Genomic DNA, 23,505 nt, shown 5'->3' with positions numbered 1-23,505 from the left:
ACTTTGTGGAATGCTGAAAGTTCAACATTGTTGCACTTACATTCCAGACGAAAGCAAAGACCTGAAGGTCTATATCAAAAATATTACTGATTTGCATGAAGAATTAGTACCACTTGAAGCTGAGAGTTTATGGACTAAAATAGCTAATAAAATGATAGCTGTTAAAGATTTTATTGCAAAAATAGGTAGTACTATTATAGGTAGAATATTGTTTCCTTTAACTTGCATAATTATTGCTTTACTGATACTGAGATTAGTGTGTGTGTGTTGTAAAAACAGGGGAGGGAAAAAGAAACTGAATAAAGAGAAGAAAAACAAAAGGTTGAAAAGAGAACCACAAGAAATTGAATTAGAAGAATTGAGGGAGAGTGTTTATTTAGAAACAAAGAGGGATGATGAAACAGTGACTGGTGTGTAGTGTTGTGTAAGGAGAAAAAGACATTTCCGATTTCTCCTAAAATGGGACTAAATTTTCACTAATTTTTTTTTTTTTTTTTTTTGGGTTTATTTGGTGATAAAATCACCAAAGGGGGGATTGCTAGAGCAGAGTTTTCAGTTTGAAAATCAACTGGGTTTTGAAGCTCTGGCATGTCTATTTGTTATATTAATTTACTAATTATTAATTATTAATTATTTGTCTTGAGTAAGTGTTTATACTTACTAATCAACTCGTTTGTTTTAACAAGAGAGAATTACACATGGGAATGCATAAGTGTGCTGTTTAACAATAATGTGCATGTTTTCATGTTTTAACGTTGCTGAGTGCTGTTTATTTTTTAAGCACAAAACGCTTTTCGAATTAATGCTTTTCTATGTTGCAAGAGCTAGATAATTGCATACACATAAGGGTATTAGTGGGGTTAACACTGTTCAATCACTATGCTGTGGTAACGTTGTTTTTGTCTCTTTTAATTAAGATGGTCTATTGTGGCCTATTGTGGCCTAAACAAAGATGACCGATACGTAAAGCCTGGCCTCAAGTAGAATTTGTGACGAGAGAGAGCCTTGCTGAATATGGTCCTGAAGTCAGCTGACCACAGTCCTTGCTTTGCCTGGTTGAAATTTTCCGTGAGGACAGCAGCAGTTTTGGGCGATCTCCAAGTGAAATGAAGCGTCCTTGGCAGCTTTGGGAAAACAAAGGAGCTTTAAAGAAAGACTCTGAACTGTGATCTTATTGCCGAGGAGACGTGGAACTACACGATACAAATGTATTTTTTGGTTCCTGTTCCGTTATGTTTATTTTGTGATTTTTCCTGAGCGGAGATTTTCAAATGTAGCGATGCTACATCCTTTCCTTCTCGCTTTGCTCAGAGGTTTGACGGAAGAAGTTAATACAAATTATATTTTCCTTTGTTTGATTTGCTATAAGAATTGTTAGCCTAGAGAGGGCTTTGCCACTTGCCATTTGCCTTTTGCCGCGTTCCGAATCTGCGTTGGTGAGGATCGTTGCTGAGAGGACTTCGTCTTGAGAGACTTTACTGAGAGACTTGTCCTGACCCGTTCTGACATTTAGCTAGAATAGGTAACTATGAGAAAAATGATTTATTCTGATTGATTTCCTTTGACTAATTTAGATAAAGCAATATAATTTTGAATATGGTGTTGGTTATTATTTCTTGTCAATTATTGAGTGTCATATTTTGATTATTATTGTATAGATTGTTTAGATTATGTTTAAGGGCAGTCTCAATAACCAGATCTTATCGACCCTGATATAGATGCAGGGGGTTTAGGAGTTTTCCTTCCACAGGTTATTGCTGGTAGAGTATTTGAGCGTATGTTAGTGAAATGGGCCCTAGTGTATGAAGAATGTATGTGCGTGTAACTGTGATATTACTCTATCTGTGGAAGTAGGGATATTATATACACCCTGATCTCTATCAATGCGTCGGGTCCTTACACGCAAGAATGGTGATGCGTCGGTTCCCTACTGCTGCGTAGGGGACGGTGATGCGTTGGTTCTTCTCGGCGTGGGGAGGTGATGCGTCGGTTTCTTACTGCGCTTCCGTGGCAATGGGACCAGCAGCGCCGTGATGCGATGAAGATCCAGTGCAATGCAACAAAAATGGCATCTTCTCCTTGATGTGACAACTACAAGGCTATGCGTGCATGCCCGATGGCCGTGTGGCGACTCCGCGAATCTTCTTGAGCCTCGACAGGCCCGGCGACACGCTTCTCCGGTGATGCAACGGCGTCTGCTGCGACGGCGACACTCCAGTTGTGCAAGGCGCTTTGGCGATGCGATAGCGGCGACACCCTTCTTCAGTGATGCGACAACAGCGGCTGCAGTGGCGACACGCTTCTCTGGTGATGCGACGGCATCTGTTGCGACATGCTTCACCAGAGATGCGAGGTGCTTCAGCGTTTGCGAGGCGACAGTGGCACTGGCGGTACCCTTCTTCAGTGATGTGACGACAGCGGCTGCGGCGGCGACATGCTTCTTCTTCGTAAATCGCGCTTCCAGCTCCCTGCGACACGCAGTCTCTCAGATGGCCCAACACAACAGCACGCACTTCAAATTCCCAGCAAGGGAATGCAGGGAAGCTGGTTGGTGAAGTCTGTTGTACCTGAGACTTCAGCAGGAGGCAAGCTCTATCTTCAAGCCCTTCGAGATCCTTTACAAGTTTATGAAAAGCACAAAGTCCATTTCTCCTTTCTTTGGCAGTCAGGCAACCACTGCAGGCCAATCTCCCAAACAGCACTCAGATGAGGGATAGTCTCTTCCTCAGTTTCTTTGGTTCCTCTCCTCAGCAAAGGTTCTTCTTGTTTCCCAAAAGTGATCTAAAGTTCTGGGGTCTGGGTCCCCCCTTTTATATCCATATTCTCTTTGTTCTCTGAAGGCAGAGAGGCCTTTGCCTAGTCCAAGCTAGTTCTGGTCAGTCCTGGAGCACTCTGTTTACATGACTCCTTCTTTCCTTTGACAGTGTAGGCCAGGTACATCAGACGCACCACAGGAGGTGAGCCAGCATCGTGGAGGGAAGGCACAGCCCTATTCAGACCCAGGTGCAACTCCTCCCACCACTCTCCATGTAGATCTCTCTATTCAGCCTTGTGCTGACTCACCCTGTCTCCTGGAATCCCCAAGCCCCTGTCACTCACAAACCAGACATGGAATACACAACCGAAGCAGAGGCAGGCTTGGATGGTTAGGCAAGAAAAGCCTACTTTCTAAAAGTGGTATTTTCAAATACAGAATGTTAAAACCAACTTCACTAAAAGATGTATTTCATCATTCGGAGTTCAGGCATACTAAACTCAAATTTCTACCATGTTCCCTGGGTCAGTTAGGATTAAAAGATATTATAATCCAACTGCCCATTCTGGCCTATGGGGAACAGGTAGCCATGCAATAGTGAAAAACGAAAATGGCTATAATTCACTTTTAGGACATGCCTCAAACATCAGGGCATGTCCTACCTTATACTTACAATGCACCCTGCCCTTGGGCCTACCATAGGGGTGTCTGATATGAAGAAAAGTGAAGGTTTAGAGACTGGCAAGTGGGTGCACTTGCCCAGTCAGCATGGAAGTACCAGACTGCACACAGGCCCTGCAATGGCAGGCCTGAGGCACACTTTACAGGCTGCTTCTGTGGGTGGCATAACCAGTGCTGCAAGCCCACCAGCAGCATTTGATTTACAAGCCCTGGACACACGCAGTGCACTATACCAGGGTGTGACAAGTAAACCAAAAAGGCCAATCATGGAGTCACTGATTCATACATTAATTTATCATAGGGAGAGCATATGCACTTTAGCACTGATCAGCAGTGGTAAGGTGCCCAGAGTCATAAAACCAACAAAAATAGGTCAGAGAAAATACTGGAAGAAGGCAAAAAGTTCCGGGATGACCCTGCAAAAAGGGCCAAGTCCAACAGGCATCTTCTTCTCTCCAGGTCCGTCTAACTCCTAAAACAAAGGTGTTATTCTAACTAACGAGGATGAATTCTTGCAACTGCAATTGAAACATGAAAGGAAAAATTCCACAAGCACATAAGTCTTAATTAACAACCTTCAACTTGAGAGCGACCAGGGAGAAACAAAACTTAGGCCTATCAACTTTGGCTAAAGTAGGAACAGTACACACATTAAAATGCAAACATATATAAACCATTAATATGCACACTGCACACACAATATGAACATCAACAGGAACCCTTCATTAGTCATGAATTAATTTTACATGCATATGATTTCCTCTAAATATATACATTTACTGCATGAATTCTTTAGTTTCATGAAGAAAATACCCATCACCTCACTTATACGTTATTACAGTCATGTCCTAATAACCTAATATCAATACGCCAAAGAGATTATAAACAGATGCGGACTAATCATGATTATAATGCACCCCTACTAAATAAAAGAGCAAACCACGCTCTAGCATAAGTGTTGGATCAATAGTAGTTATACTAAAGGTAGGGATAATAATAGAATTAGTAAATTGTAAAGGTTGAGTGCTAGTGCTAGCGAGACTATTTGGTGCACTACTACTAGTGGGAGGATGTGGAGTACTTGTAACAGAACTCGTAGTAGTTTTTGTTTTGTAATAAACCTTATGAAGCTGATTCATGTTCATTTACAGCTGAAAATACCTTAGTTTATGCCTTCCAGAAATTCTCAAAAGGATTCCCGGCAGACATAAATGGATGTATTGCTTTGGACTTTTCCAGCCCTAGCATAAAGAAAACCAAATAAATGCTGCCCAATTCGTGGTAAGAGGGCGGTACAAGGCATGATTAGCCATGTAAACTTGTTGAAGCCGACAAACTTGGGCATTTGTTCCTAGTCAGAAATGGTTGGAAATTTGATCCAGCCAAAGGCTAGAGTAACTCCCCTTCCAGAATAGGAAGGGTATAAGAAATAATGTATGCTATGTATATTTCTGCAGGGGGGACTTGAAGTCTGTGGGGTAGTCGTGAGATTCCTAGAATTACGCCTTGAAACCTGCCCCTGGTGAAGCTTTCCATGCATACGACAGGGAATGTTTGTGAATTCCCAAAATGTAGTACATCTACATCTCTATGTTGGAATACTTTTATGGCTGCACATTTACTATTTTCTTTGTGACTCATAACAATATTGCTGTTAGTAGTAGCATGTGGTATACTACAACCAGCAGCAATGCCAGTATCACTACTAGTAATATTGGTACTAACAGTAGTAGTTGCAGAATGTATGATATCTGGGGGAAAGTAGCACTAGCAGCAACAGTCGACTTACTAGTAGCAGAAAAAAGTACTATGCGATTTTCCACGTTTTATTTTAAAAACAAGATGCAATGGGCTCAATGGAATTGGGTGTTCAGGGCCTTCTAAAGTCAATGAGGCAGATTTACAAGCCCCTTGCGACATATTTACACCGCCTTTGCGTCACTTCTGTGAGATGCGTCACGTTGTAAAGCCCTGCGCTACATTAAACCTGCATCAGGTTTAATGTATGCAGGGTGGGCGTTCCGCCGGAAAAAGTCTCGGAAAAGTGACGCAGTGAAATCTACATTTTTCCGACGCTGCTGCGTCAAAACCCTGCGCCTGCCTGAAGCAGGCGTAAGGGGTGACGCAGCATGTTCGGTATGGGCAGCCCCTGAGTATTGCTGGAGTTGCGTCGCACTTGCGACACGATTCCAGCAATGCGCCGCCCTTACGCCATCAGATGCGTCACGCATTTGTTTATCCTTGCGCCACAATGCACCGCATTGTAAATGCGGCGTATCTGTGGTGGCGCAAGGATAAACTTGCGTGACGCATCTTACCTGGCGCATCCCTAATGATATGCAGGGATGCGCCAGTCCTTGTAAATCTGCCCCATAGTACTTTCCGGATGAAAGACAGCAAAAGAAATGGACTCAGATGCTGGAGGTAGATGAAACTGAATTTGCTGAAATGAAATATAGCCCCAGCACTCAAGTAGCCTGCAGACTGGCGCAGGTCAGCTCAGCACCATGTGACTCTGGGCAATAGCTCGCTTAATCTTCTCAATGGCCCCAGCGCCTTGACGACCTTGGGCAATTGTTCGCGCTTTAAAAATACAGGATTTACTGGAGGTCGTTCTGGGAAGATGCTGTTGAGCCTGGGTGACCAGCATGGAGGTGCTCCTCTTCCATGAGTTTAGAGGAAGTGGTGGTGGATCCTCAGAGATGGTTTTGTACTAAATATTGGTGAAATGAACTAAGAAAGAAAAGCAAATATCAAGCACCAAGGCTGTGAGGGGGAAGAGCCGAGGTACACATACAATGTTCCACTGTCTGTCGCCATACTGCACAGGCCCACTAGGTGGCACTGCAGTCTACCGTCTTTAAGGAGAGTATAATATTAATGTAATCACAGATTTTGGGGTCTCGCCTACTAAAAAGATCATGCATGATGTGTTGCTAGCTTGCAGTGGGCTTCTAACCCCCTGCTCCCCCCGCCCCTCCCCTATTGCTTACTATTGGTTGGCTTTACTGCTTCTCATTTGCTTGCTTTTTGCTTGTCAGCTTGTGTGAGCTTCCCTTCCTCCTCGCGGGCTTGTCCCTCTCCTGGTGCATGGAGGACGTATTATTTCTGTCCTTTCACTGCTCACTTTCCAAGCACTACTTGTATCTTCCACTAGAGTGCATTGTTTTCAAGATGTCTCCGCCGCACTCCTTGTTCCTATCTCTCGCTCGGTGCTTGTATCCATTAGCACCACGTTGCTCTCTCTCTCCTGTTTGCTTTTATCCTAACCCCACCCTCTGTGTTTCCTCCATCCTGCACCTGTACCCTCCACCACCCCCCCCCCCCCACCCGCCCTGTGCTGTTTCCCCCACCAGCACCCTCCTTGTTCAAACACACCATTTTTCTTCTTCTTTTGAGTTTTAAGTCGAACTCAGATCAGAGTAACTAAAATAAAAAAAGTGGTTGCATCATTTTGTAGGGTTGTGCATTTGTAGTACGTGCACCTATTAAATCATAGGGCCGGATGGTTCAAAACTCAATGGCAAAGCCAATAGGTTTCCAAGGAGAATTCTATTGGCTTGCCAGGGCTTGCTTTTTTTGTACCTATTTTTTACAGTGTCTAGTATGGTGCCACAGGCTTCAAGACCACTAAGTAGTCTGTAGTTTCTACGACCTAAAGTGGGTATGTAAAGAGTGATGACGCTTTTTTCATATATTAAAAATGTTTGCATTTACGTGTCATTACCGCATAGAGAGGCAACTATATTTATAGGGAAAAATTATGGGGCATATTTACAAGGAAGTGGCTGAGCAGGGCGATAGCCTCCTTGGATTAACGCCGCCACTTCTGAAACGCAGGGCTGCACTGTATTTTCAAGAATAGAGTGCAGCCTTGCGTTTTCCCTGCACTGGAGCCAATTTAGCTGTCTAGCGCCAACGCAGGCACCCTTGCACCATAGTCCAAGGTTGCCTGTGTCGAGCGGATTGATTGTTCATGTGCTGGAAGGTGTCCCTTCCTTCTTATAAAGAATCTGAAATGGCGTTGTGAAACTTCTATGTGTGCTGCTTAATGCAGCACACATAGAAGTTGCAAAACATCATTTCTTTTCAATGAATGTTTATGTGCAGGAGGAGACACCTTCCTGCACATAAACCATCAATGGCTTTTTGCTGTTTCTGATTGTGCTGCACAAGGCAGCACACACAGAAACAGCAAAAACGCCAGAGTAACACCAGGTTTTCCCTGGTCTTAATTTTGGCGCTGCCCCATATATACGCCACCCTTGTAAATATGGGGAAGCGTCAAAATCAATGGGTGTTGCGGTGGATCGCCCTACACAACACCCATTGCCCGCCCCTTTCACACTAAGTATAGTGTGAAAGAGTGCCTTATTCACATGGCGGCGTTAAGCCGCGTTAAGGGACTTAACGCCACCTTGTCACCACAATGTTGAGAAAAGTGATGGTGTGGTGGCGATAGGGGCTTTTAAATATGCCCCTATGTTTATTAACGTTTAGATTGATTATAGTTTATGTAGGCCTGAATTTTAAAATTGCTGCAACATGCTTTGTAACAAATTAACATTATAGTTATGTGGCCATATTCTCAAGGAGCTATCGCCGAGTTAAGGGCACTTTACTACAGCAAAACTCGCAATAAATTCATCACCACATTCACAAGCTGGTGTTAACAGCCCATAACACCTGTTTATCTGCGAAAACCGACGCAAAAAACATCGCCACAGATGACTCCCGCAACTATCGCTAATGAGATGCAGAGTAGGTGCTCCCGAGCAAAAACCCGCAACAACACCACTCCGCAACATTCTCAACGACCAGCCACATCTGCGATAAGAACACAAAACAGGCGATAAGGCGCGTTGGCACCAGGAAACTAACACCTGCTCAGACCTGGTGCAAAGTCGGATGAACGCCTGCACCACAAAAGGGAGCCCAGACCACTGCCACACCTGAAGACCAACAGATGCCATGGAGCTACTCATCATGCAGCCAGGACACCCAAGAGGGCCACAACACCCACTGCCACCACCCCCAGAACCCCAACCTGAACCCCTTTTCCCCCCCCGGGCCACCACAGAGGCAGTGCAGACAAAGACAGCGGACCCCCTGGAAACGAACTAGCCTCACGGACCCAACACCTGACAATCTCATTGCCCACCACAGGCCCAAAAGGACAACCATCCTACGCATCCTGACCATCATCGCCCAACAGGCTGATGGCACCAACACAGCGGACAACCAACATACCACCCCACACAAAGCTGCTGGCTGTGCTGCACATGTTGGTCTCTGCTACCCCCCAAACAACACCCACCAGAGTCGGAGTCTCACAGCCAGCCACATCCAAGTCAATCACACCTGTCCTGGATGCCATCATCAGCCTGGTACCCCAGTACCTATATGTCCACCACAATGCGCAGGATCCGCTGGAGACCAAGCAATGACCACACACCGTGGCTGAATGCATGCACGTGTTGGGGGCAATCCACAGCACACATGTCCTACCTGTGCCCCCTGGTGACACAGCACACAATCACCGCAACAGAAAGCACACGTCTCACATAAATGTGCAGGCAACATCCGACCACTGTTGAATCTCCACCAATGTCGTCTCCAAATACCCAGCCAGTGTGCATGATTCCTTCATCCTCCGACAGTCCATCATCAACCAGTGTTCAGAGGATGGCACCAAGGGAAATGCACAGCCCCTTGGCAAGTTCCAAATGAACACCCCACACACCTCAACTCCCCAACCATGCAACTCACAACTCTGGCAATGCACATGTCACAAAATCACAACCAACATGCAAAACAACATGCCCACCCACCAGACACGACAGAACAACTTACAATGGTAACCTGGGCAAGCCGTGAACATGAGCCATCAACGGCATGGCACCTCAGCCTCACAATAGCGGAATGTGGGGAGAGGTAGGAACCAAGCATGTGTGAAGGAGGCAGGAGAACCATGATTGGGAAAGTACACAATGCCAAGAGTGCCGGAGATGTGCTGGACAGACCGCAGTATGCACAACACACCCAGATCCATGGCGACATACACCGCTGGTGTATGGAGTGTAGTGGACAGTGGATGCAACCATGTCACCCCAGCCAGTGAGGGAGTTCGCGGAAATGTTGCCTGTTACGTCCCTCCCGTAAGTGTGAGCGGAGTGGGATGGCCCGGCATACGCCAGGCCAGCTTAGGGGTGTGAATAAAAAGCACGTAGCCCTGGGCATGGTCCTCTTTTAGAATGCCCAATGTCTCTGCCAGGGCGGCGACTCTCACCCCACCATGAGGCCGATGCTGTCCTTGAGCGGAGTTGCCTGCGATCCTGTGTGCCTGCCGTACCCCGGCCAGCTGGTCCCCGAACCCGTCAGGCCCGATCCTGCGCAGCCAGGCCACACTGATCACCTGCCTACACCGGCGTGTGTCAAGAAGGGCCCACCACGTGCCGATGCAACCTCCAAGCCGGAGGCCCGCGACCTTGGCAGCCTCCTCAGACCATCACGGCCTCCACGACACAGTGCCGCATTACTCCTTTCTCGTTGACGTACTCTACTGCTGCATCCGGCCTACACTACGGTCCAGTAGGTCACACATTTGGAACTGAGTCTTGATTACACGATGGCAGAGTACATATGTTCATTGCAGATTTTATATCAGTTTACTCCCTTTGATGTGGTGCCACCAACTCTGTGCATGGCATTCTTATGGCACATGTCTGTTGTCCCCTGCTGACTATAGAGCACCCCCGTGTTTTCCCTTGCGCCAGCACCGAAAAAAGCTGCCTAGCACCAGTGCGGACACCCTTGCACCATTTTGCAAGGGTGCCTGCATTGCAGGGATTTTTGTTTATGTGCAGGAAGGTGTCCCTTCCTGCAGATAAACAATCGATAATGGTGATTTGGCACTTATACCTGTTAATGTTAATGTTAAATATATCTTGTAAAGTGCACATACACCGGGCGGTTTCATGGCGCTGTAGGAAAGAAGGCAGCGATTGATACCCAGGAGAACATCAATTGTAGGCTTGCTCAAAAAGCCAGGTTTTGAGGGATCTTCTGAATTTCATCAGAACAACACAGGCTCGGATCTCCAAGGGGAAGGAGTTCCAAAGTCTGGGGGCGAGAGTATCAAATCTGCAACCACCTAGGCGTTTCCGTCTCAATGAGTGGGTGTGGAGAAGTGAGAGGTGAGCTGAGCATAAATTGCGGGAAGGGGTGTGCCTAGATATCAAGGTGCCGATTCCGATCCGTTAAAAATATTCCCCGTACGAATCGTATCCGGATTTTTTTACGTACGAATCGTACAAGTCCCGTACAAACTGGCAAGTACGATTTGTATGTGAAAAAGTACGTACGAATCGCATTGGGAAAATTCCCCGACACGTCCTCGGGTCGGGAAAAGTGTCCGACACGTCCCCGGACATTTTTACATACGAATCGGAAAACTGAAGTCCGAGCGCGCAAGTACGATCCGTCCCGTCCGTCCAAATGCACATCCGTATGGAAAAAAGACCGTACGGAGCGAACAGCAATAGCAACCATGGAGACGTCCAAACATGTGCCCGGTACGCGCCGAACACCCCCCCAGGCCCCCCCCCCGTATGTACGCGCCGTACCCCCAGCCCCCCGCGGATGGACGCGCCGTACCCCCAGCCCCCCTGTATGTTCGCGCCGTACCCCCAGCCCCCCGTGGATGGACACGCCGTACCCCCACCGTGTATGTACGGTGCGGACCCCCACCCCCGTATGTATGGAGCGTACCCCCACCCCACCCGTGTATGTACGGAGCGTACCCCCACCCCCGTATGTACGGAGCGTACCCCCACCCCACCCGTGTATGTACGGTGCGGACCCCCACCCGTGTATGTACAGAGCATACCCCACCCCACCCGTGTATGTACGGTGCGGCCCCCAACCCCGTATGTACGGAGCATAGCCCCACCCCACCCGTGTATGCACGGAGCGTACCCCCACCCCACCCACTCCGTACATACACGGGTGGGGTGGGGGTACGCTCCGTACATACGGGGGTGGGGGTACGCTCCGTACATACACGGGTGGGGTGGGGGTACGCTCTGTACATACAGGGGTGGGGGTACGCTCCGTACATACACGGGTGGGGTGAGGGTACGCTCCGTACATACAGGGGTGGGGGTACGCTCCGTACATAGACAGGTGGGGTGGGGGTACGCTCCGTACATACACGGGTGGGGTGGGGGTACGCTCTGTACATACGGGGTTGGGGTACGCTCCGTACATACACGGGTGGGGTGGGGGTACGCTCCGTACATAGGGGGGTGGGGGTACGCTCCGTACATATGGGGGTGGGGGTATGGCACGTCCATCCGCGGGGGTCTGGGGGTACGGCGCGAACATACGGGGGGCTGGGGGGGTGTTCGGCACGTACCAGGCCCCCTTTTCCTCACGCTTCGCGGCGTACTTAGTTTTTCCGGCACTTTTTGGGTGCCGTAAAAAATTGCCGTCCGGAGTGCTGTCGGTACGAATCGTACTTGCTGGTCCGTAAAAAGCTGCCTAACTCCGTGCGAATGTCGCATATGCGCTGTCCCGGATCACATTCGTATGTATTTTGTAGTCGGTCGGTGTTTTTTCCGATTCGTACGGAAATGGTGTTTCCGTACGAATCGTACTTGCATGTTTGTACGGTATTTTTCCCGGGCACGAGTCGGACGGAGAAAACGCTCCGTCCGACGATTCGTACACGGTTTTTCCAGGATCGGAATCGGCACCCAAGTTGTTAATAAATTTTGGACTTTTGCCGTGCAGAGATTTAAATATCAGGCATCCAGTCTTGAAGGTGCAGCGTTGAGACATGGGCAGCCAGTGTAGTTTCCTTAGCAGGGGAGTAACTGGCTGCCATCTGGGTTGATGTAGAATCAGTATGGCTGCATGGTTCTGGACCAGCTGCAACCGTTTTAGCAAGTAGAGAGGCATGCCCAGGTAGACGGAATTGGCGTCATCCAGGTGTGATAAGACGGTAGCTATCACAACCTGGGTCAGGGCTTCCTGCGTAAGGAGGCGGCGGATCTTCCTGATTTTTCGTAGTTGGAAGAAACGTTTGGATACTACCAGACCCACTTGTGTTTTGAGTGAGAGATCGCTGTTTAGTGTGACTCCGAGTGTTTTTGCCGAGGAAGAGGGAGAGGGCGGGGGACCCATCTCTGAAGGCCAATAATGCGGGCCCCAGAACTTATAGCTATCTCCTGTAAGTACCAGCTCAGTCTTTCCAAGATTCAGCTTAAGGTGGTTTTGGTCCATCCATAGTTGAATGTGCCTCATGGTGGTCTGAAAGTCGGTGATTGATCTGTCAGTGCTATCAATCGTGAAGACCAGTTGAAGGTCATCTGCATAATTGAAGACAGTCACCTTCCTGTCTCTGAGGGACTGAATCAGGGGGAGGATATAGAGATTGAACAAGTGGGGGGACAGGGAGGAGCCTTGCGGGACACCGCAGGTGATTCTCTGTTTGGGGGCCAACATCTTATTTAAACGGACGGCCTGAGACCTGTCCTCCAGGAAGGAGCTTATCCAGCTGGCCGCTGTTCCTTGAATGCCAGTTTGTCTGACACGGTCAACCAGAATAGAATAGTCGACCGTGTCAAACGCGGCGGAAAAATCCAGAAGTACCAGAGCAAGTGGAGAGCTACTGTCTGCGCAGTCACGGAGGGTGTCCAGTACAGCTAGTATTACTGTTTCAGTCAAATGGGCAGGCCGGAAACCTGCCTGTTGAGGCTCAAGATGATTGGACTCTTCCAAGAAGTTAGATAAGCATCTAGCCACGTGTGCCTCTAAAACTTTCGCTAAAAAGGGGAGCAAGGAAATAGGGCGGTAATTAGACATACAGGTGGGGTCGGCTCCAGGTTTTTTCAGAAGAGGGACCACGGTGGCCTCTTTAAAAGCTGTAGGGACGTAGCCAGATGAAAGAGAGACATTGAGGAGGGTGAGGGCAGGATCTGGGAGAACAGAGAGGCAATTCTTTAGTGTGTGAGGAGGACAGCTGCCAGTGGGGGCTCCTGACTTGACCTTGGCTAGGAGCTCCTGGAAGGTCTCCGTGCTAATGGTAGGAAAACTATTAATTGTACATTTGTTTTTATAGAGAGCGGGAGGAATTGTGTTGGAGTGTTTGGGGATACTAGCTTTAATGGTCGAGATTTTGTCAATGAAATAATCATTAAATGAGTCGCATTCTGCAGCACACATAGAAGTAGCAAATCGGCATTAATTAATGGTTGTCTTTGTGCAGGAAGGGACACCTTCCTGTACAAAAACAATCATTAAAGGCAGCACACATAGAAATAGCAAACAAGGAGGAGAAGTAAAAGTACTTTTTCTTGTTGCGCCACTCTAACGCCTGCTTTTCACTCGCGTTTTTGGCGCTGCATCAGATTTACAGATTCTTTCACGCAAAGTGATGCATCAAAAGGGGCCGTATTTACAAGGCGGCGTTAAGCCACTCAAAGTGGTTTAATGCCGCTGTGTATATATGGAGCAGGGCATAGCACCACCAGATCTTCGGTAAAAGTGATGCTCCTGTGGCGCTATGACCTTGTAAATATGCCCCCTGCAGTGTACAGTCTCCATGCACCTGATCTTGTTACAGTGGGAAGAAGGCAGAGAGAAAACCAAGAGAACCTAACAGTCTGTAATTGTATCATCCTGATTAACCTGATTTGACAGTCTAGTGTGAACTGCGCGAGGGTGTGTTAAATTTTAGAGTTGTGGTCTTTTAATTTGTGCTGAGCTGTTTAGAGCAGTAGGTTTTGATTTAGAATTGGAATAGAGCAGAGCAGGAGAGTTAGAATACTGTCTCAGAGAGAGAACTGACTTCCCTTTTATTCTTTCCTTCGAGGCGACGCTATGTTGGTTCATCCTCTGAATTAAATACATTTTGATTTAATTGAATTGCATGTTAAAAGGAACATATGCATTTTGATTAATTCTAAGATTTGTGTGCCTTCTGTAAATGAGTAACTTTTAAGACACCTTTATGGTTTGAAACCTAAATATCCTCTGTCCTTTTTGTGGAGCATAATGTGTTTCACAAAATTATTGAATATATTTTGATTTGTTCACCAAGCTTAAGTCTGGAAATTCAATTCATCCAATGGCGCTTTATGGTCCTGATTTTGCAGGTTCTGGTGTCAAGGACATCAAACCTGGGCTTCTATTGGCGCAACCCCCCAGCGCCTTGAGACCCTCACGGGTGAGTAGCGCACTTTACAAATCCATGATTGATTGATTGATTGAGAACTAATGGCTTTTACATGATTTGTTGGAGAGAACACTTTTAAATTTAACACCATTCTTCTGATGGTTTCAGCTCTAAAATACTATAGTGGCTCATAAACAATGACAAAATATATGTGATGTGATGGGGAAGAGTAGGGTAATGAACAATGGACATCTCTTTGGCAGCTCTTCTTATTTCTTAGGGAAGTGGAGTGGAGAACAAGACAAAAGTATCAGTGGATTAACAGTCTACATATCTCTAAAATGCAATGTCTTCATGCCTAGGCGTGAACATTTTATAAATGTTAATGGCTAGAAAATTACTAATCTGATATACAGAAAACCAAACAGAGGGACTCCCTTGAATAAAGTTATACTTACATGCCAAGTCTGCTGCAATTCCATCCAACCATTTTTTTTATATATTAAATTGCAAACAGTCCTATCAATTAATCAATTAATCAATCAAACAGGATTTATATAGTGCTGCTAATTACCCATGAGGGTATCCAGGTGCTAGGTTGCTGGGCTCATTTGAAAAAAACAGGTCTTGATTCTCGTCCTGAATTCCACCAGCAAGGGTGAGGTAGAGGGGAAGGCCGTTCAAGGACTTGGCGGTGAGGTAGGAGAAGCAACAGCCTCCGCTGTGGCTTCGGCAGATGCACGGTGTCTCTGCGAGGGCCAGGAAGGCAGAGCGAAGGTCTCTGTATGGCTGGTGGAAGTTCAGACGGCGGTTGATGTATACTGGTCCTAGGTCGTGGAGGGATTTTTAAGGTGTGTGTCCGTAAATTGAATTGGCATATAATCTGGAAGGGGAGTCTGCGGAGGTTCCTAAGGTGTGGAGTGTGTGGTTCCATTTGGGAAGACTGAGGATGAGTCTGGCAGCTGAGTTCTGGATCATCTGCAGTCTCCTCATGGTTCTGTGGTGCTTCCTGCATACAGTGCATTGCCGTACTCCAGCGGGCTGGTGACTAGGGCTTGAGTGACGGTTTGCCTCGTACTGATGTGGAGCCATTTCAAGAGTCTTTGTAGCATGAGGAGAGTGTGGAATCAGGCAAAGGAGACTGCATTGATCTGTCGTTTCATAGTGAGTTTGCTGTCCAGGATAAAGTGGAGGTTGCAGGTGTGGTCTCTCTGTGTCAGAGTAGGTCTGATTTCGGCAGACCACCGGGTGTCATTCCAAGGGGAAGTGCTGTTGCCAAAGACCAGCACTTCGGTCTTATCAATGTTGATCTTTAGACAGTTGGTCTTCTTTCAGCCAGCGACGTCTTCATGAAGTTGTGGAAATTGGTTTTCATAGTGGAGGTGTCTGCTGAGAGTGAGAGAATGAGCCAGGTGTCGTTGGTGTAGGATATGATGTTGAGGTTGTGGATGCTGACAATATCGGTTAGAGGTATCATATAGGTGTCCAAGGGATGAGCTTTGAGGGACACCGCAGATGGTGCTCTTGGGTTTCGAGGCAAAGGGTGGTAGGCGGATTCTCTGAGTTTGTCTCGTGTGAAACGATGCAATCCATCTGAGGGCATCTCCCTGGACCCCAATCTGGTGCAGTCTCATGATGAGTGTATGGTGGGATATGGTGTTGAACGCTATGGAGAGGTTGAGGGGAATCAGGGCTCCCGATTCTCCTCTGTTGAGGAGGGTGAGGATGTCATCAGTGGCAGAGATCGGGGTATTTTCGGTGTTGTGGTTGGCACGGAAACCAGATTAGGAGGCGTTGAGCAGGTTGCTTCTCTCTAGGTGGTCAGTGAGCTGCTGGTTGATTGCCTTCTCAAGACCTTTGGCGGGGTAAGGGAGCAGTGAGATGGGAGGGTAGTTCAGGAGTTCACTGGGATTGGCGAAGGGCTTCTTGTGGAGAGGTCAGACATTTGCATGTTTCCATGCATCAGGAAAGGCGGCTGTGGTGACGGATGCATTGAGGATGGTGGTGAGTTGGCTGGTGATATCCTTGCCTCTGGGGTTGAAGAGGCAGTGGGGGTATGGGACCGTGGGTGCTCTCAAGATGATGGAGTTCATGATGGCTGTGGTATTCATCGTGGTTAGCTGTTTCCATGCTTTGAGTGGCTGGTCAGGGGATGTTTCCGTTGGAGTAAGATGGCTGTAGAGGTTGGGGCTTGACGTTCCTGTAGATGGTGGATATTGTGTTGTGGAAATGGTTGGCTAGAGCGTTCCTGTGAATGAGGGACAGTATTCTCGGTGGCTGTGGGGCAGGAGAACTCTCTGGTGATGCTGAAGAGTTCCTTGGTGTGGTTGGCGCATACTGCGATATGGTTTGCTAGTCGTTGGTGGCATTTGTTGTGGGCTGATTTGACGATGGCTCAGACTGTGGTGTCTTTGCTGGTGCGCCATCTTCTCTCCAGTTAATTTGCAGCTGGGTTTCATTGCCCTGAGTTCTGGTGTGTACCAGCTGACTTGTTTGGTGGATCTGCGGGTCTTGGCTTGTTTGATGGGGGCAACTAGGTTGGCGGCGTTTGTGATCCAGGTGGCAAAGTTATGGACTGCTTGTTCCAGGTTGGTTGTGGGGTTGGGCTGGGTGGTGGTGAGGGCATCCATCCATTGGGCCTGTGTCACTTTGTTCCAGCCACAAAAAGAGGCATTGTGGAGGCTGGTGGCGATGCATGCTGATCCGGTGATGGTGAAGTGAATGATTGAGTGAACGGTCCAGGTAAATTATGTGGCATGGCTGTATTTGACCCTGTCACTGGCCATGAAGTTCAGGTCCAGTGTGTACTATCATTCTCTTTGTGTGGGGTCAGTGACCAGCTGGGTTAGGCCGATGTTGCCCATGTGTTCCATGAGGTTGGCAGAGTTTGTGTCCCTGGGGTTGTCGAGGTGGAAATGAAGGTCTTCGAGGAAGATTAAATGCTTGGATTTAGAGGCAAGTGGGGTGATGAAGTTGGTTGTGTGTGGTCCTTGGGGTCTGTAGGCGTGGGTGCCTCTGATGGTCGGTCTGTCATCAGTGTGGAGTTGGAAGTTGAGATGTTCCATGATCGGTGTGGTGTCGTCTTCGGTGGTGGTGCAGTGGATTGTTTCTTTGTGGATGCTGACGATGCCTCCTCTGTGTTTGCTGGCACTGTACATGTGTGTCATCTTGTAGGCATTGTAATGGTGATGTATGGAGCAGAGGAGGGGTTGAGCCAGGTCTCTGTGATGAAGATCACTTTTGGGGGAGGGTTGAGATGGCGTTGCAGACTTTGGTGGCGTGCTTGCAGAGAGATCTGGTGTTGAGCAGGAGGCATCAGAGTGGTTCTCGTGCAGTCGCGGACAGTGGTGTGGGAGTGGTGCAGGTTTCAATGAGGGCAAAAGGTCCTGAGTTGCAGGTGAAGAGTCAGCGGTGGAAGGTGAACGGTTGTGCCATTGATCGTGGAGATGCGAGGCTGCAGTTGTTGCGGCATCAGGGGTCCAGGGCTATGAGTTCTGTGGATGAGTATCTGTGGGTGACCAGAGGGCCTCATGGTGCCGTGCTGCGTCCTCCATTAAGTATGGTCTAGGAGGGGGTTAGGACCCTGAGTGGTGGGATGCAGCAGGGCAGACGGGGTGGAAAGGAGCGGGTGGCTCCTGCATGGCACAGTCAACACTGACCCAGAAAGCAGAAAAACAGAAGTGTGCAGAACTGCAAAATCAAGGCACGAGAACCTGAAGGCTAAACGGCAATACAATTGCTAGATGCAACAGGCAGCACAGCTATAGAGAATAACAGGCAAAACGGCAATACCATGCAATCTTGAATGCAGGCAGCGTCAGGGGACCGGCTACAGTCAGAGCTGATTGGGGATCTGCTCAATAGGGTCGCTACGGCCTCCATTAGGTAGGTCCTAGGAGGGAGGCAGGGAGCTGGGTTGCAGGAAGTGGGAGGGTGAATGGGTGGGAAATGTGTTGCCGCTCCTGCATGGCACGGTCAGTCCTGAACCAGAAAACCGAAAAACAGAAGTGCACAGAACTACAAAACCAAGGCGAGAGTACATGAAGGCTAACAGGCAACACAATTGATAGAGGCAACAGGCAGCATAGCTATAGAGAATAACAGGTAAAATGGCAATACCAGGCAACCTTAAATGTAGACAGTGTCAGGCGACCTGCTACGGTTGGAGCTGATTAGGGTTCTAGGTCCTATGGGAGTTAAAATGGGAAATGACACTTTGGGGGTCCCCAACATCCAACACTTTGTTTTGGCCCTCTTGAAGGATCTCCACAAAACTTGCCATGGAAAACCCAAAGTGTTTGAAGTTTTCTTTTTTGGAAAGTCACAAATTTAGTGACAAAGTTATTTACAAAATAAGAAATGCCTTTTCACTGTAAAGCCTGACATAACCATACTTACGCAGGCACTTTCCTCACCTAAAGATAGATAGATAGATAGATAGATAGATAGATAGATAGATAGATAGATAGATAGATAGATAGATAGATAGATAGATAGATAGATAGAGAGAGAGAGAGAGAGAGAGAGAGAGAGATAGATAGATAGATAGATAGATAGATAGATAGATAGATAGATAGATAGATAGATAGATAGATAGATAGATAGAGATAGATAGATAGATAGATAGATAGATAGATAGATAGATAGATAGATAGATAGATAGATAGATAGATAGATAGATAGATAGAGAGAGAGAGAGAGAGAGAGATAGATAGATAGATAGATAGATAGATAGATAGATAGATAGATAGATAGATAGATAGATAGATAGATAGATAGATAGATAGAGAGAGAGAGAGATAGATAGATAGATAGATAGATAGATAGATAGATAGATAGATAGATAGATAGATAGATAGATAGATAGATAGATAGAGAGAGATAGATAGATAGATAGATAGATAGATAGATAGATAGATAGATAGATAGATAGATAGATAGATAGATAGAGAGAGAGAGAGAGATAGATAGATAGATAGATAGATAGATAGATAGATAGATAGATAGATAGATAGATAGATAGATAGATAGATAGAGAGAGAGAGATAGATAGATAGATAGATAGATAGATAGATAGATAGATAGATAGATAGATAGATAGATAGATAGATAGATAGATAGATAGATAGATAGATAGATAGATATAGATGGATGGATGGATGGATGGATGGATGGATGGATGGATGGATGGATGGATGGGTGGATGGGTGGGTGGGTGGGTGTATGGATGGATGGATGGATGGATGGATAGCCTCCCACATCAGTAACCCTGCAGGTATATTTCCTAATACAATATAAAGTAATGAATATAATAAATGGAGGCAAACAAAAGATATATAATGATTAGGCCAGTCTAGTATTTGTGTTTCTCCAGCAAGAGTCTTTTTTCATGTGAAGTTTCGGTTATCTTCATAGCAATCCACTTATGATTCTTAAAAGAAAAGAACCTTCGAATTTCCAATATAGTGAAAAAAGGTACAGCCTTTATCTTATCTTTCTTCCTGAAAATCGATTCCACCAAGTATTGCAAGTTAAGTTTTACTACTGTGGGAGAGCAAAAGAGTGGGCCATGGAGCATGCTAATTCCCCACTGTCTCCTTTGTCTTACCAATGACATGCTCCTCTCCCCCACCTCTTCTTCACATTTTTTGTTTTTTTGTAGTCTGATTTCAAACACCGACCAAACGCAGACTTCTGTCCTAAGTACCACAAAGCATCGGTGGTTCCTGCTGATATAAAAATGCTCTTGCCATAGTGCTGTGCAGCTCTTCTGAGGGGACTTCAAACTATTTCAAATACAAATATAACACAGCCATAACTTTGAGGTCTCGTACATTTTATGCAAACACAAGGACCCCCCACAAGTCCATTAGCCCTTAAAATTATCTCACTAGCATTAGACTCTCTGACCTCCAGGCATCATACAGATCTCTGTAGCAGGCACTGAACCTCCAGGACTATCTCAATAAACCTGGAGCTTTTAACCTGTATTTTGGACGGTTTCCGTGCCATGTGCTCAACTCGCCAGTCTTCTGGCAGCTTTTCCAAGTCCTTTACCATCTTTTCCAAGGTTTTGATGGGACAATTCACAGACACCTTCATCGATATTTAGGTACAATCAAAGTAAACACAGATGGTTTTCCCTGCTACTCGCTCAAAGTAATCTAGAGGTTTATGGAGTGGTGTGGTTGTGGAGACAAGGCTAGGATCCTAGGAGTAAGGTTCTGCTTCACACCTAACAGTACATAAGGCTGTAAAAGCGGTGCACTACTGTGAGCAGATCAACTACACATCCTGCACTGCTAAATAACTGTCTAAAATCATTACTGGGTTAAAATGGGGCTCAAGGCAGCTCAGCAAGCCTGTCTTCCACTTAAAGAACTCAGCAATGACTCATCATTTTTTTCCAAGAAGCTAACATATGACAAGTATTTTACTCTAGAGGCTGTTGGTAAATTGCAGAACCTCGGCCAGAGAGAAGACAGTTCTGTCCTGGAAACTTTCAGAGTTTGAGTTACTTATCGAATCAGATCTCTCTGCCTGTATGGAAGCTAGGCATCCATCCAAATCTCCCAAAGAAGGTTGTCAAGCTAGAATTTTCAAACTCAGCTCCTGCCCTGCTGGAAGATTGTATGGTCATAATCAATTGTTCATGGGAAAGGGGATGCATTCCCTGTTGGATGGAAAGTCATAATAGTAAACCCTCTCTTAATAGATACACTTCTATTTGAGTCTTGAAGAAGACCTGGCTATTTGGTTAATCAGCTGGAACCTGCCAGTGCCTGGATACCGGCATGGGTTACAAGAAGTGCTCTACAAATCTGCTGATTGATTGATTGATTGATTGATTGATTGAGTCTTAGTTAAACTTCAGACCAATCTCTCCTACTACTACACATAAAGGCTTTTGGCAAACATCATTAAATATGGGGTCTCAGGGTTCACCAAGTCCAATTAATTGGTTGGCCCTATCTAGGTGGCCGTTCACTCTCTAAATACTACAAACATGTGGACCATCATAGAAGATCTGTGAGGGAGGATGTCTACAAAGGTATTGGAGTGCTTTTTCTATTGAATTCATCAGCAGCCTTTGATACCAATGTCCATGCCCTCCTGCTCATCCGTCTAGATTAGTTCTCTCAAAAGTTGGTCCTGAAGGGTCGGTTCAATGTCAGATTTTTAGCCTATCCCCATTTAGATAAATGTAGTTCACTTGAAAATCTGGCATGGATCCGGCACTCCAGGACGACTCTGGAGAACCCTGGTCTAGACCATACTGGATTTAGACATGAGGCATTAGAATGGTTTAAAACATCCCTTATGGACCATTCTTAGTTAGTATATATAGTGGTTAAAGAGGGATGTCCCTGTAGGGTTCTAGTTTGTCCCCATGTTAATATCTCCATGCGACCTCTGGCCTCCTTGTTATTCAGCATAGGGGCTAACTTGTACATGCATCCAGATGAAACACCACTTATCACTAGAATGACAAGCAGGCTTTCAGGTGCTGTTCCTGAGTTTGGAGCCTAGAGAGCTAGCTTCCTGTTTGTCTCTTATTCAGTGATATTTATCAACAAGATGCTTACAATTAAACCATATAAAACATAGGTTTTGTTGACAATTAGGGGTATCTCCTTTATGAATAGTTCTGTCTGACTGTTGTCAATGGGTTTACTGCCCCACTTCATCTGCTCAAGCGAATAACATGACCATCGACAGGAGGCTGTCTGGATAAACAGTTTGCAGAAGTCACCAGCGCATGTTGCCACCACATTAACCCCTTCGGTGCTCATGACGGAACGGTTCCGTCATGAGCCACGGTTGAGCTGTGCTCATGACGGAACCGTTCCGTCATGACCACGCCCGCGCAAGATTCCGTCAGCACAGCGGCGGAATCTGCGCAGCATGGAAGGGGTTAAGACACTACATGCAATGTTGCCTTAGTAAAAGCCACATCTACATGGGACAGTGGTGAATGTACTTATACAGTCTCGCTGACAGCAACAATTAGAGACAGGCAGGCTTCTGGAAGGACTGTGTAAGGGTATCTAGACACCGTCACAGTCTTTTTTTATCTTCTTGATATTGACTATATGACCATTTTCTCTAATTAGCCTCTTTCTTGACATCTGCATTCAAGATACACTCTACTTCACGCTCGCAAGATCCTTACATCACAGTCTACTAGGAGTCCCCTTTCCAGCCCAGATGTGTGGGATTAGAGTGTAGAGCTTTCTTTGTGACTGCGGATAAGCTATGGAACACCTCGCATCAAAAGCTGGACACTGAAGGAAACAATTTAAAAACATAATGTTTTACCTTATAGGGGGTAAATGGGATCAGGATTGGAGTGTTATGTTTGTTTAGCGCTACGAAGCTTAAACATTAGTGCACTCTCATACATCTAAAATATAGCCTACCTCAGTTCTTGAGTAGATTTGAAGGGCTTCAAGAATGTTACTTTTTACAAATAATGAGCACCTTTCATATAACTAGTATCCCTTACATCTCCCAGCCTTTATCTTTATAATTTGATTATGTGTCAATCTTCTATCCCCCCACCACCGGTCAACACATCATCCTTTCCACTGGATACAATGTGTGATGTTTGAGAAAGCTCTGTTCCACAACCCTTGACTCTAAAGGGCTAAGGGGCATATTAGCAAGACCGGTGATAAAATTATTGCTGTTTTAGCTGCAGTTTCCTGCCGCTAAGACAGCGATAATGGGCTTGCTAATATGCGGTTTAGAATTCCAATAGAAGCCCAGGTTAGATGTGCCACTGCCCCAGAGTTCCTAAACCGTCTAAATTTAGGTAACCCCAAAAAGGTCTAAGTAAACTTTATAATATCCTCCCCATACCAAATAAGGGGCATATTATCAAGCACGG

General features: G+C 46.4%; 1 protein-coding gene across 1 annotated transcript in view; it reads right to left on the bottom strand.

Moving 5' to 3' along the window:
* Positions 1-17,245, bottom strand: part of LOC146782657 (vomeronasal type-2 receptor 1-like) — a 136,624-nt gene extending 119,379 nt beyond the window's left edge. Inside the window, exons 1-2 of the mRNA XM_085637160.1 lie at positions 16,954-17,245; positions 12,375-13,650 (exon numbers count right to left, since the gene is read on the bottom strand). Of these exons, the coding sequence (XP_085493286.1) occupies positions 12,375-13,650; positions 16,954-17,245 (1,568 nt within the window). The remainder of the gene's footprint in view (positions 1-12,374; positions 13,651-16,953) is intronic.
* Between the last annotated feature and the right edge of the window lie 6,260 nt (positions 17,246-23,505).

Source organism: Triturus cristatus, chromosome 12, assembly GCF_964204655.1.
Source record: "Triturus cristatus chromosome 12, aTriCri1.1, whole genome shotgun sequence".
Taxonomy (NCBI): Eukaryota; Metazoa; Chordata; class Amphibia; order Caudata; family Salamandridae; genus Triturus; species Triturus cristatus.
Note: the sequence above shows the minus strand (reverse complement) of the source record. Positions and strands in the feature narration are given on the sequence as shown.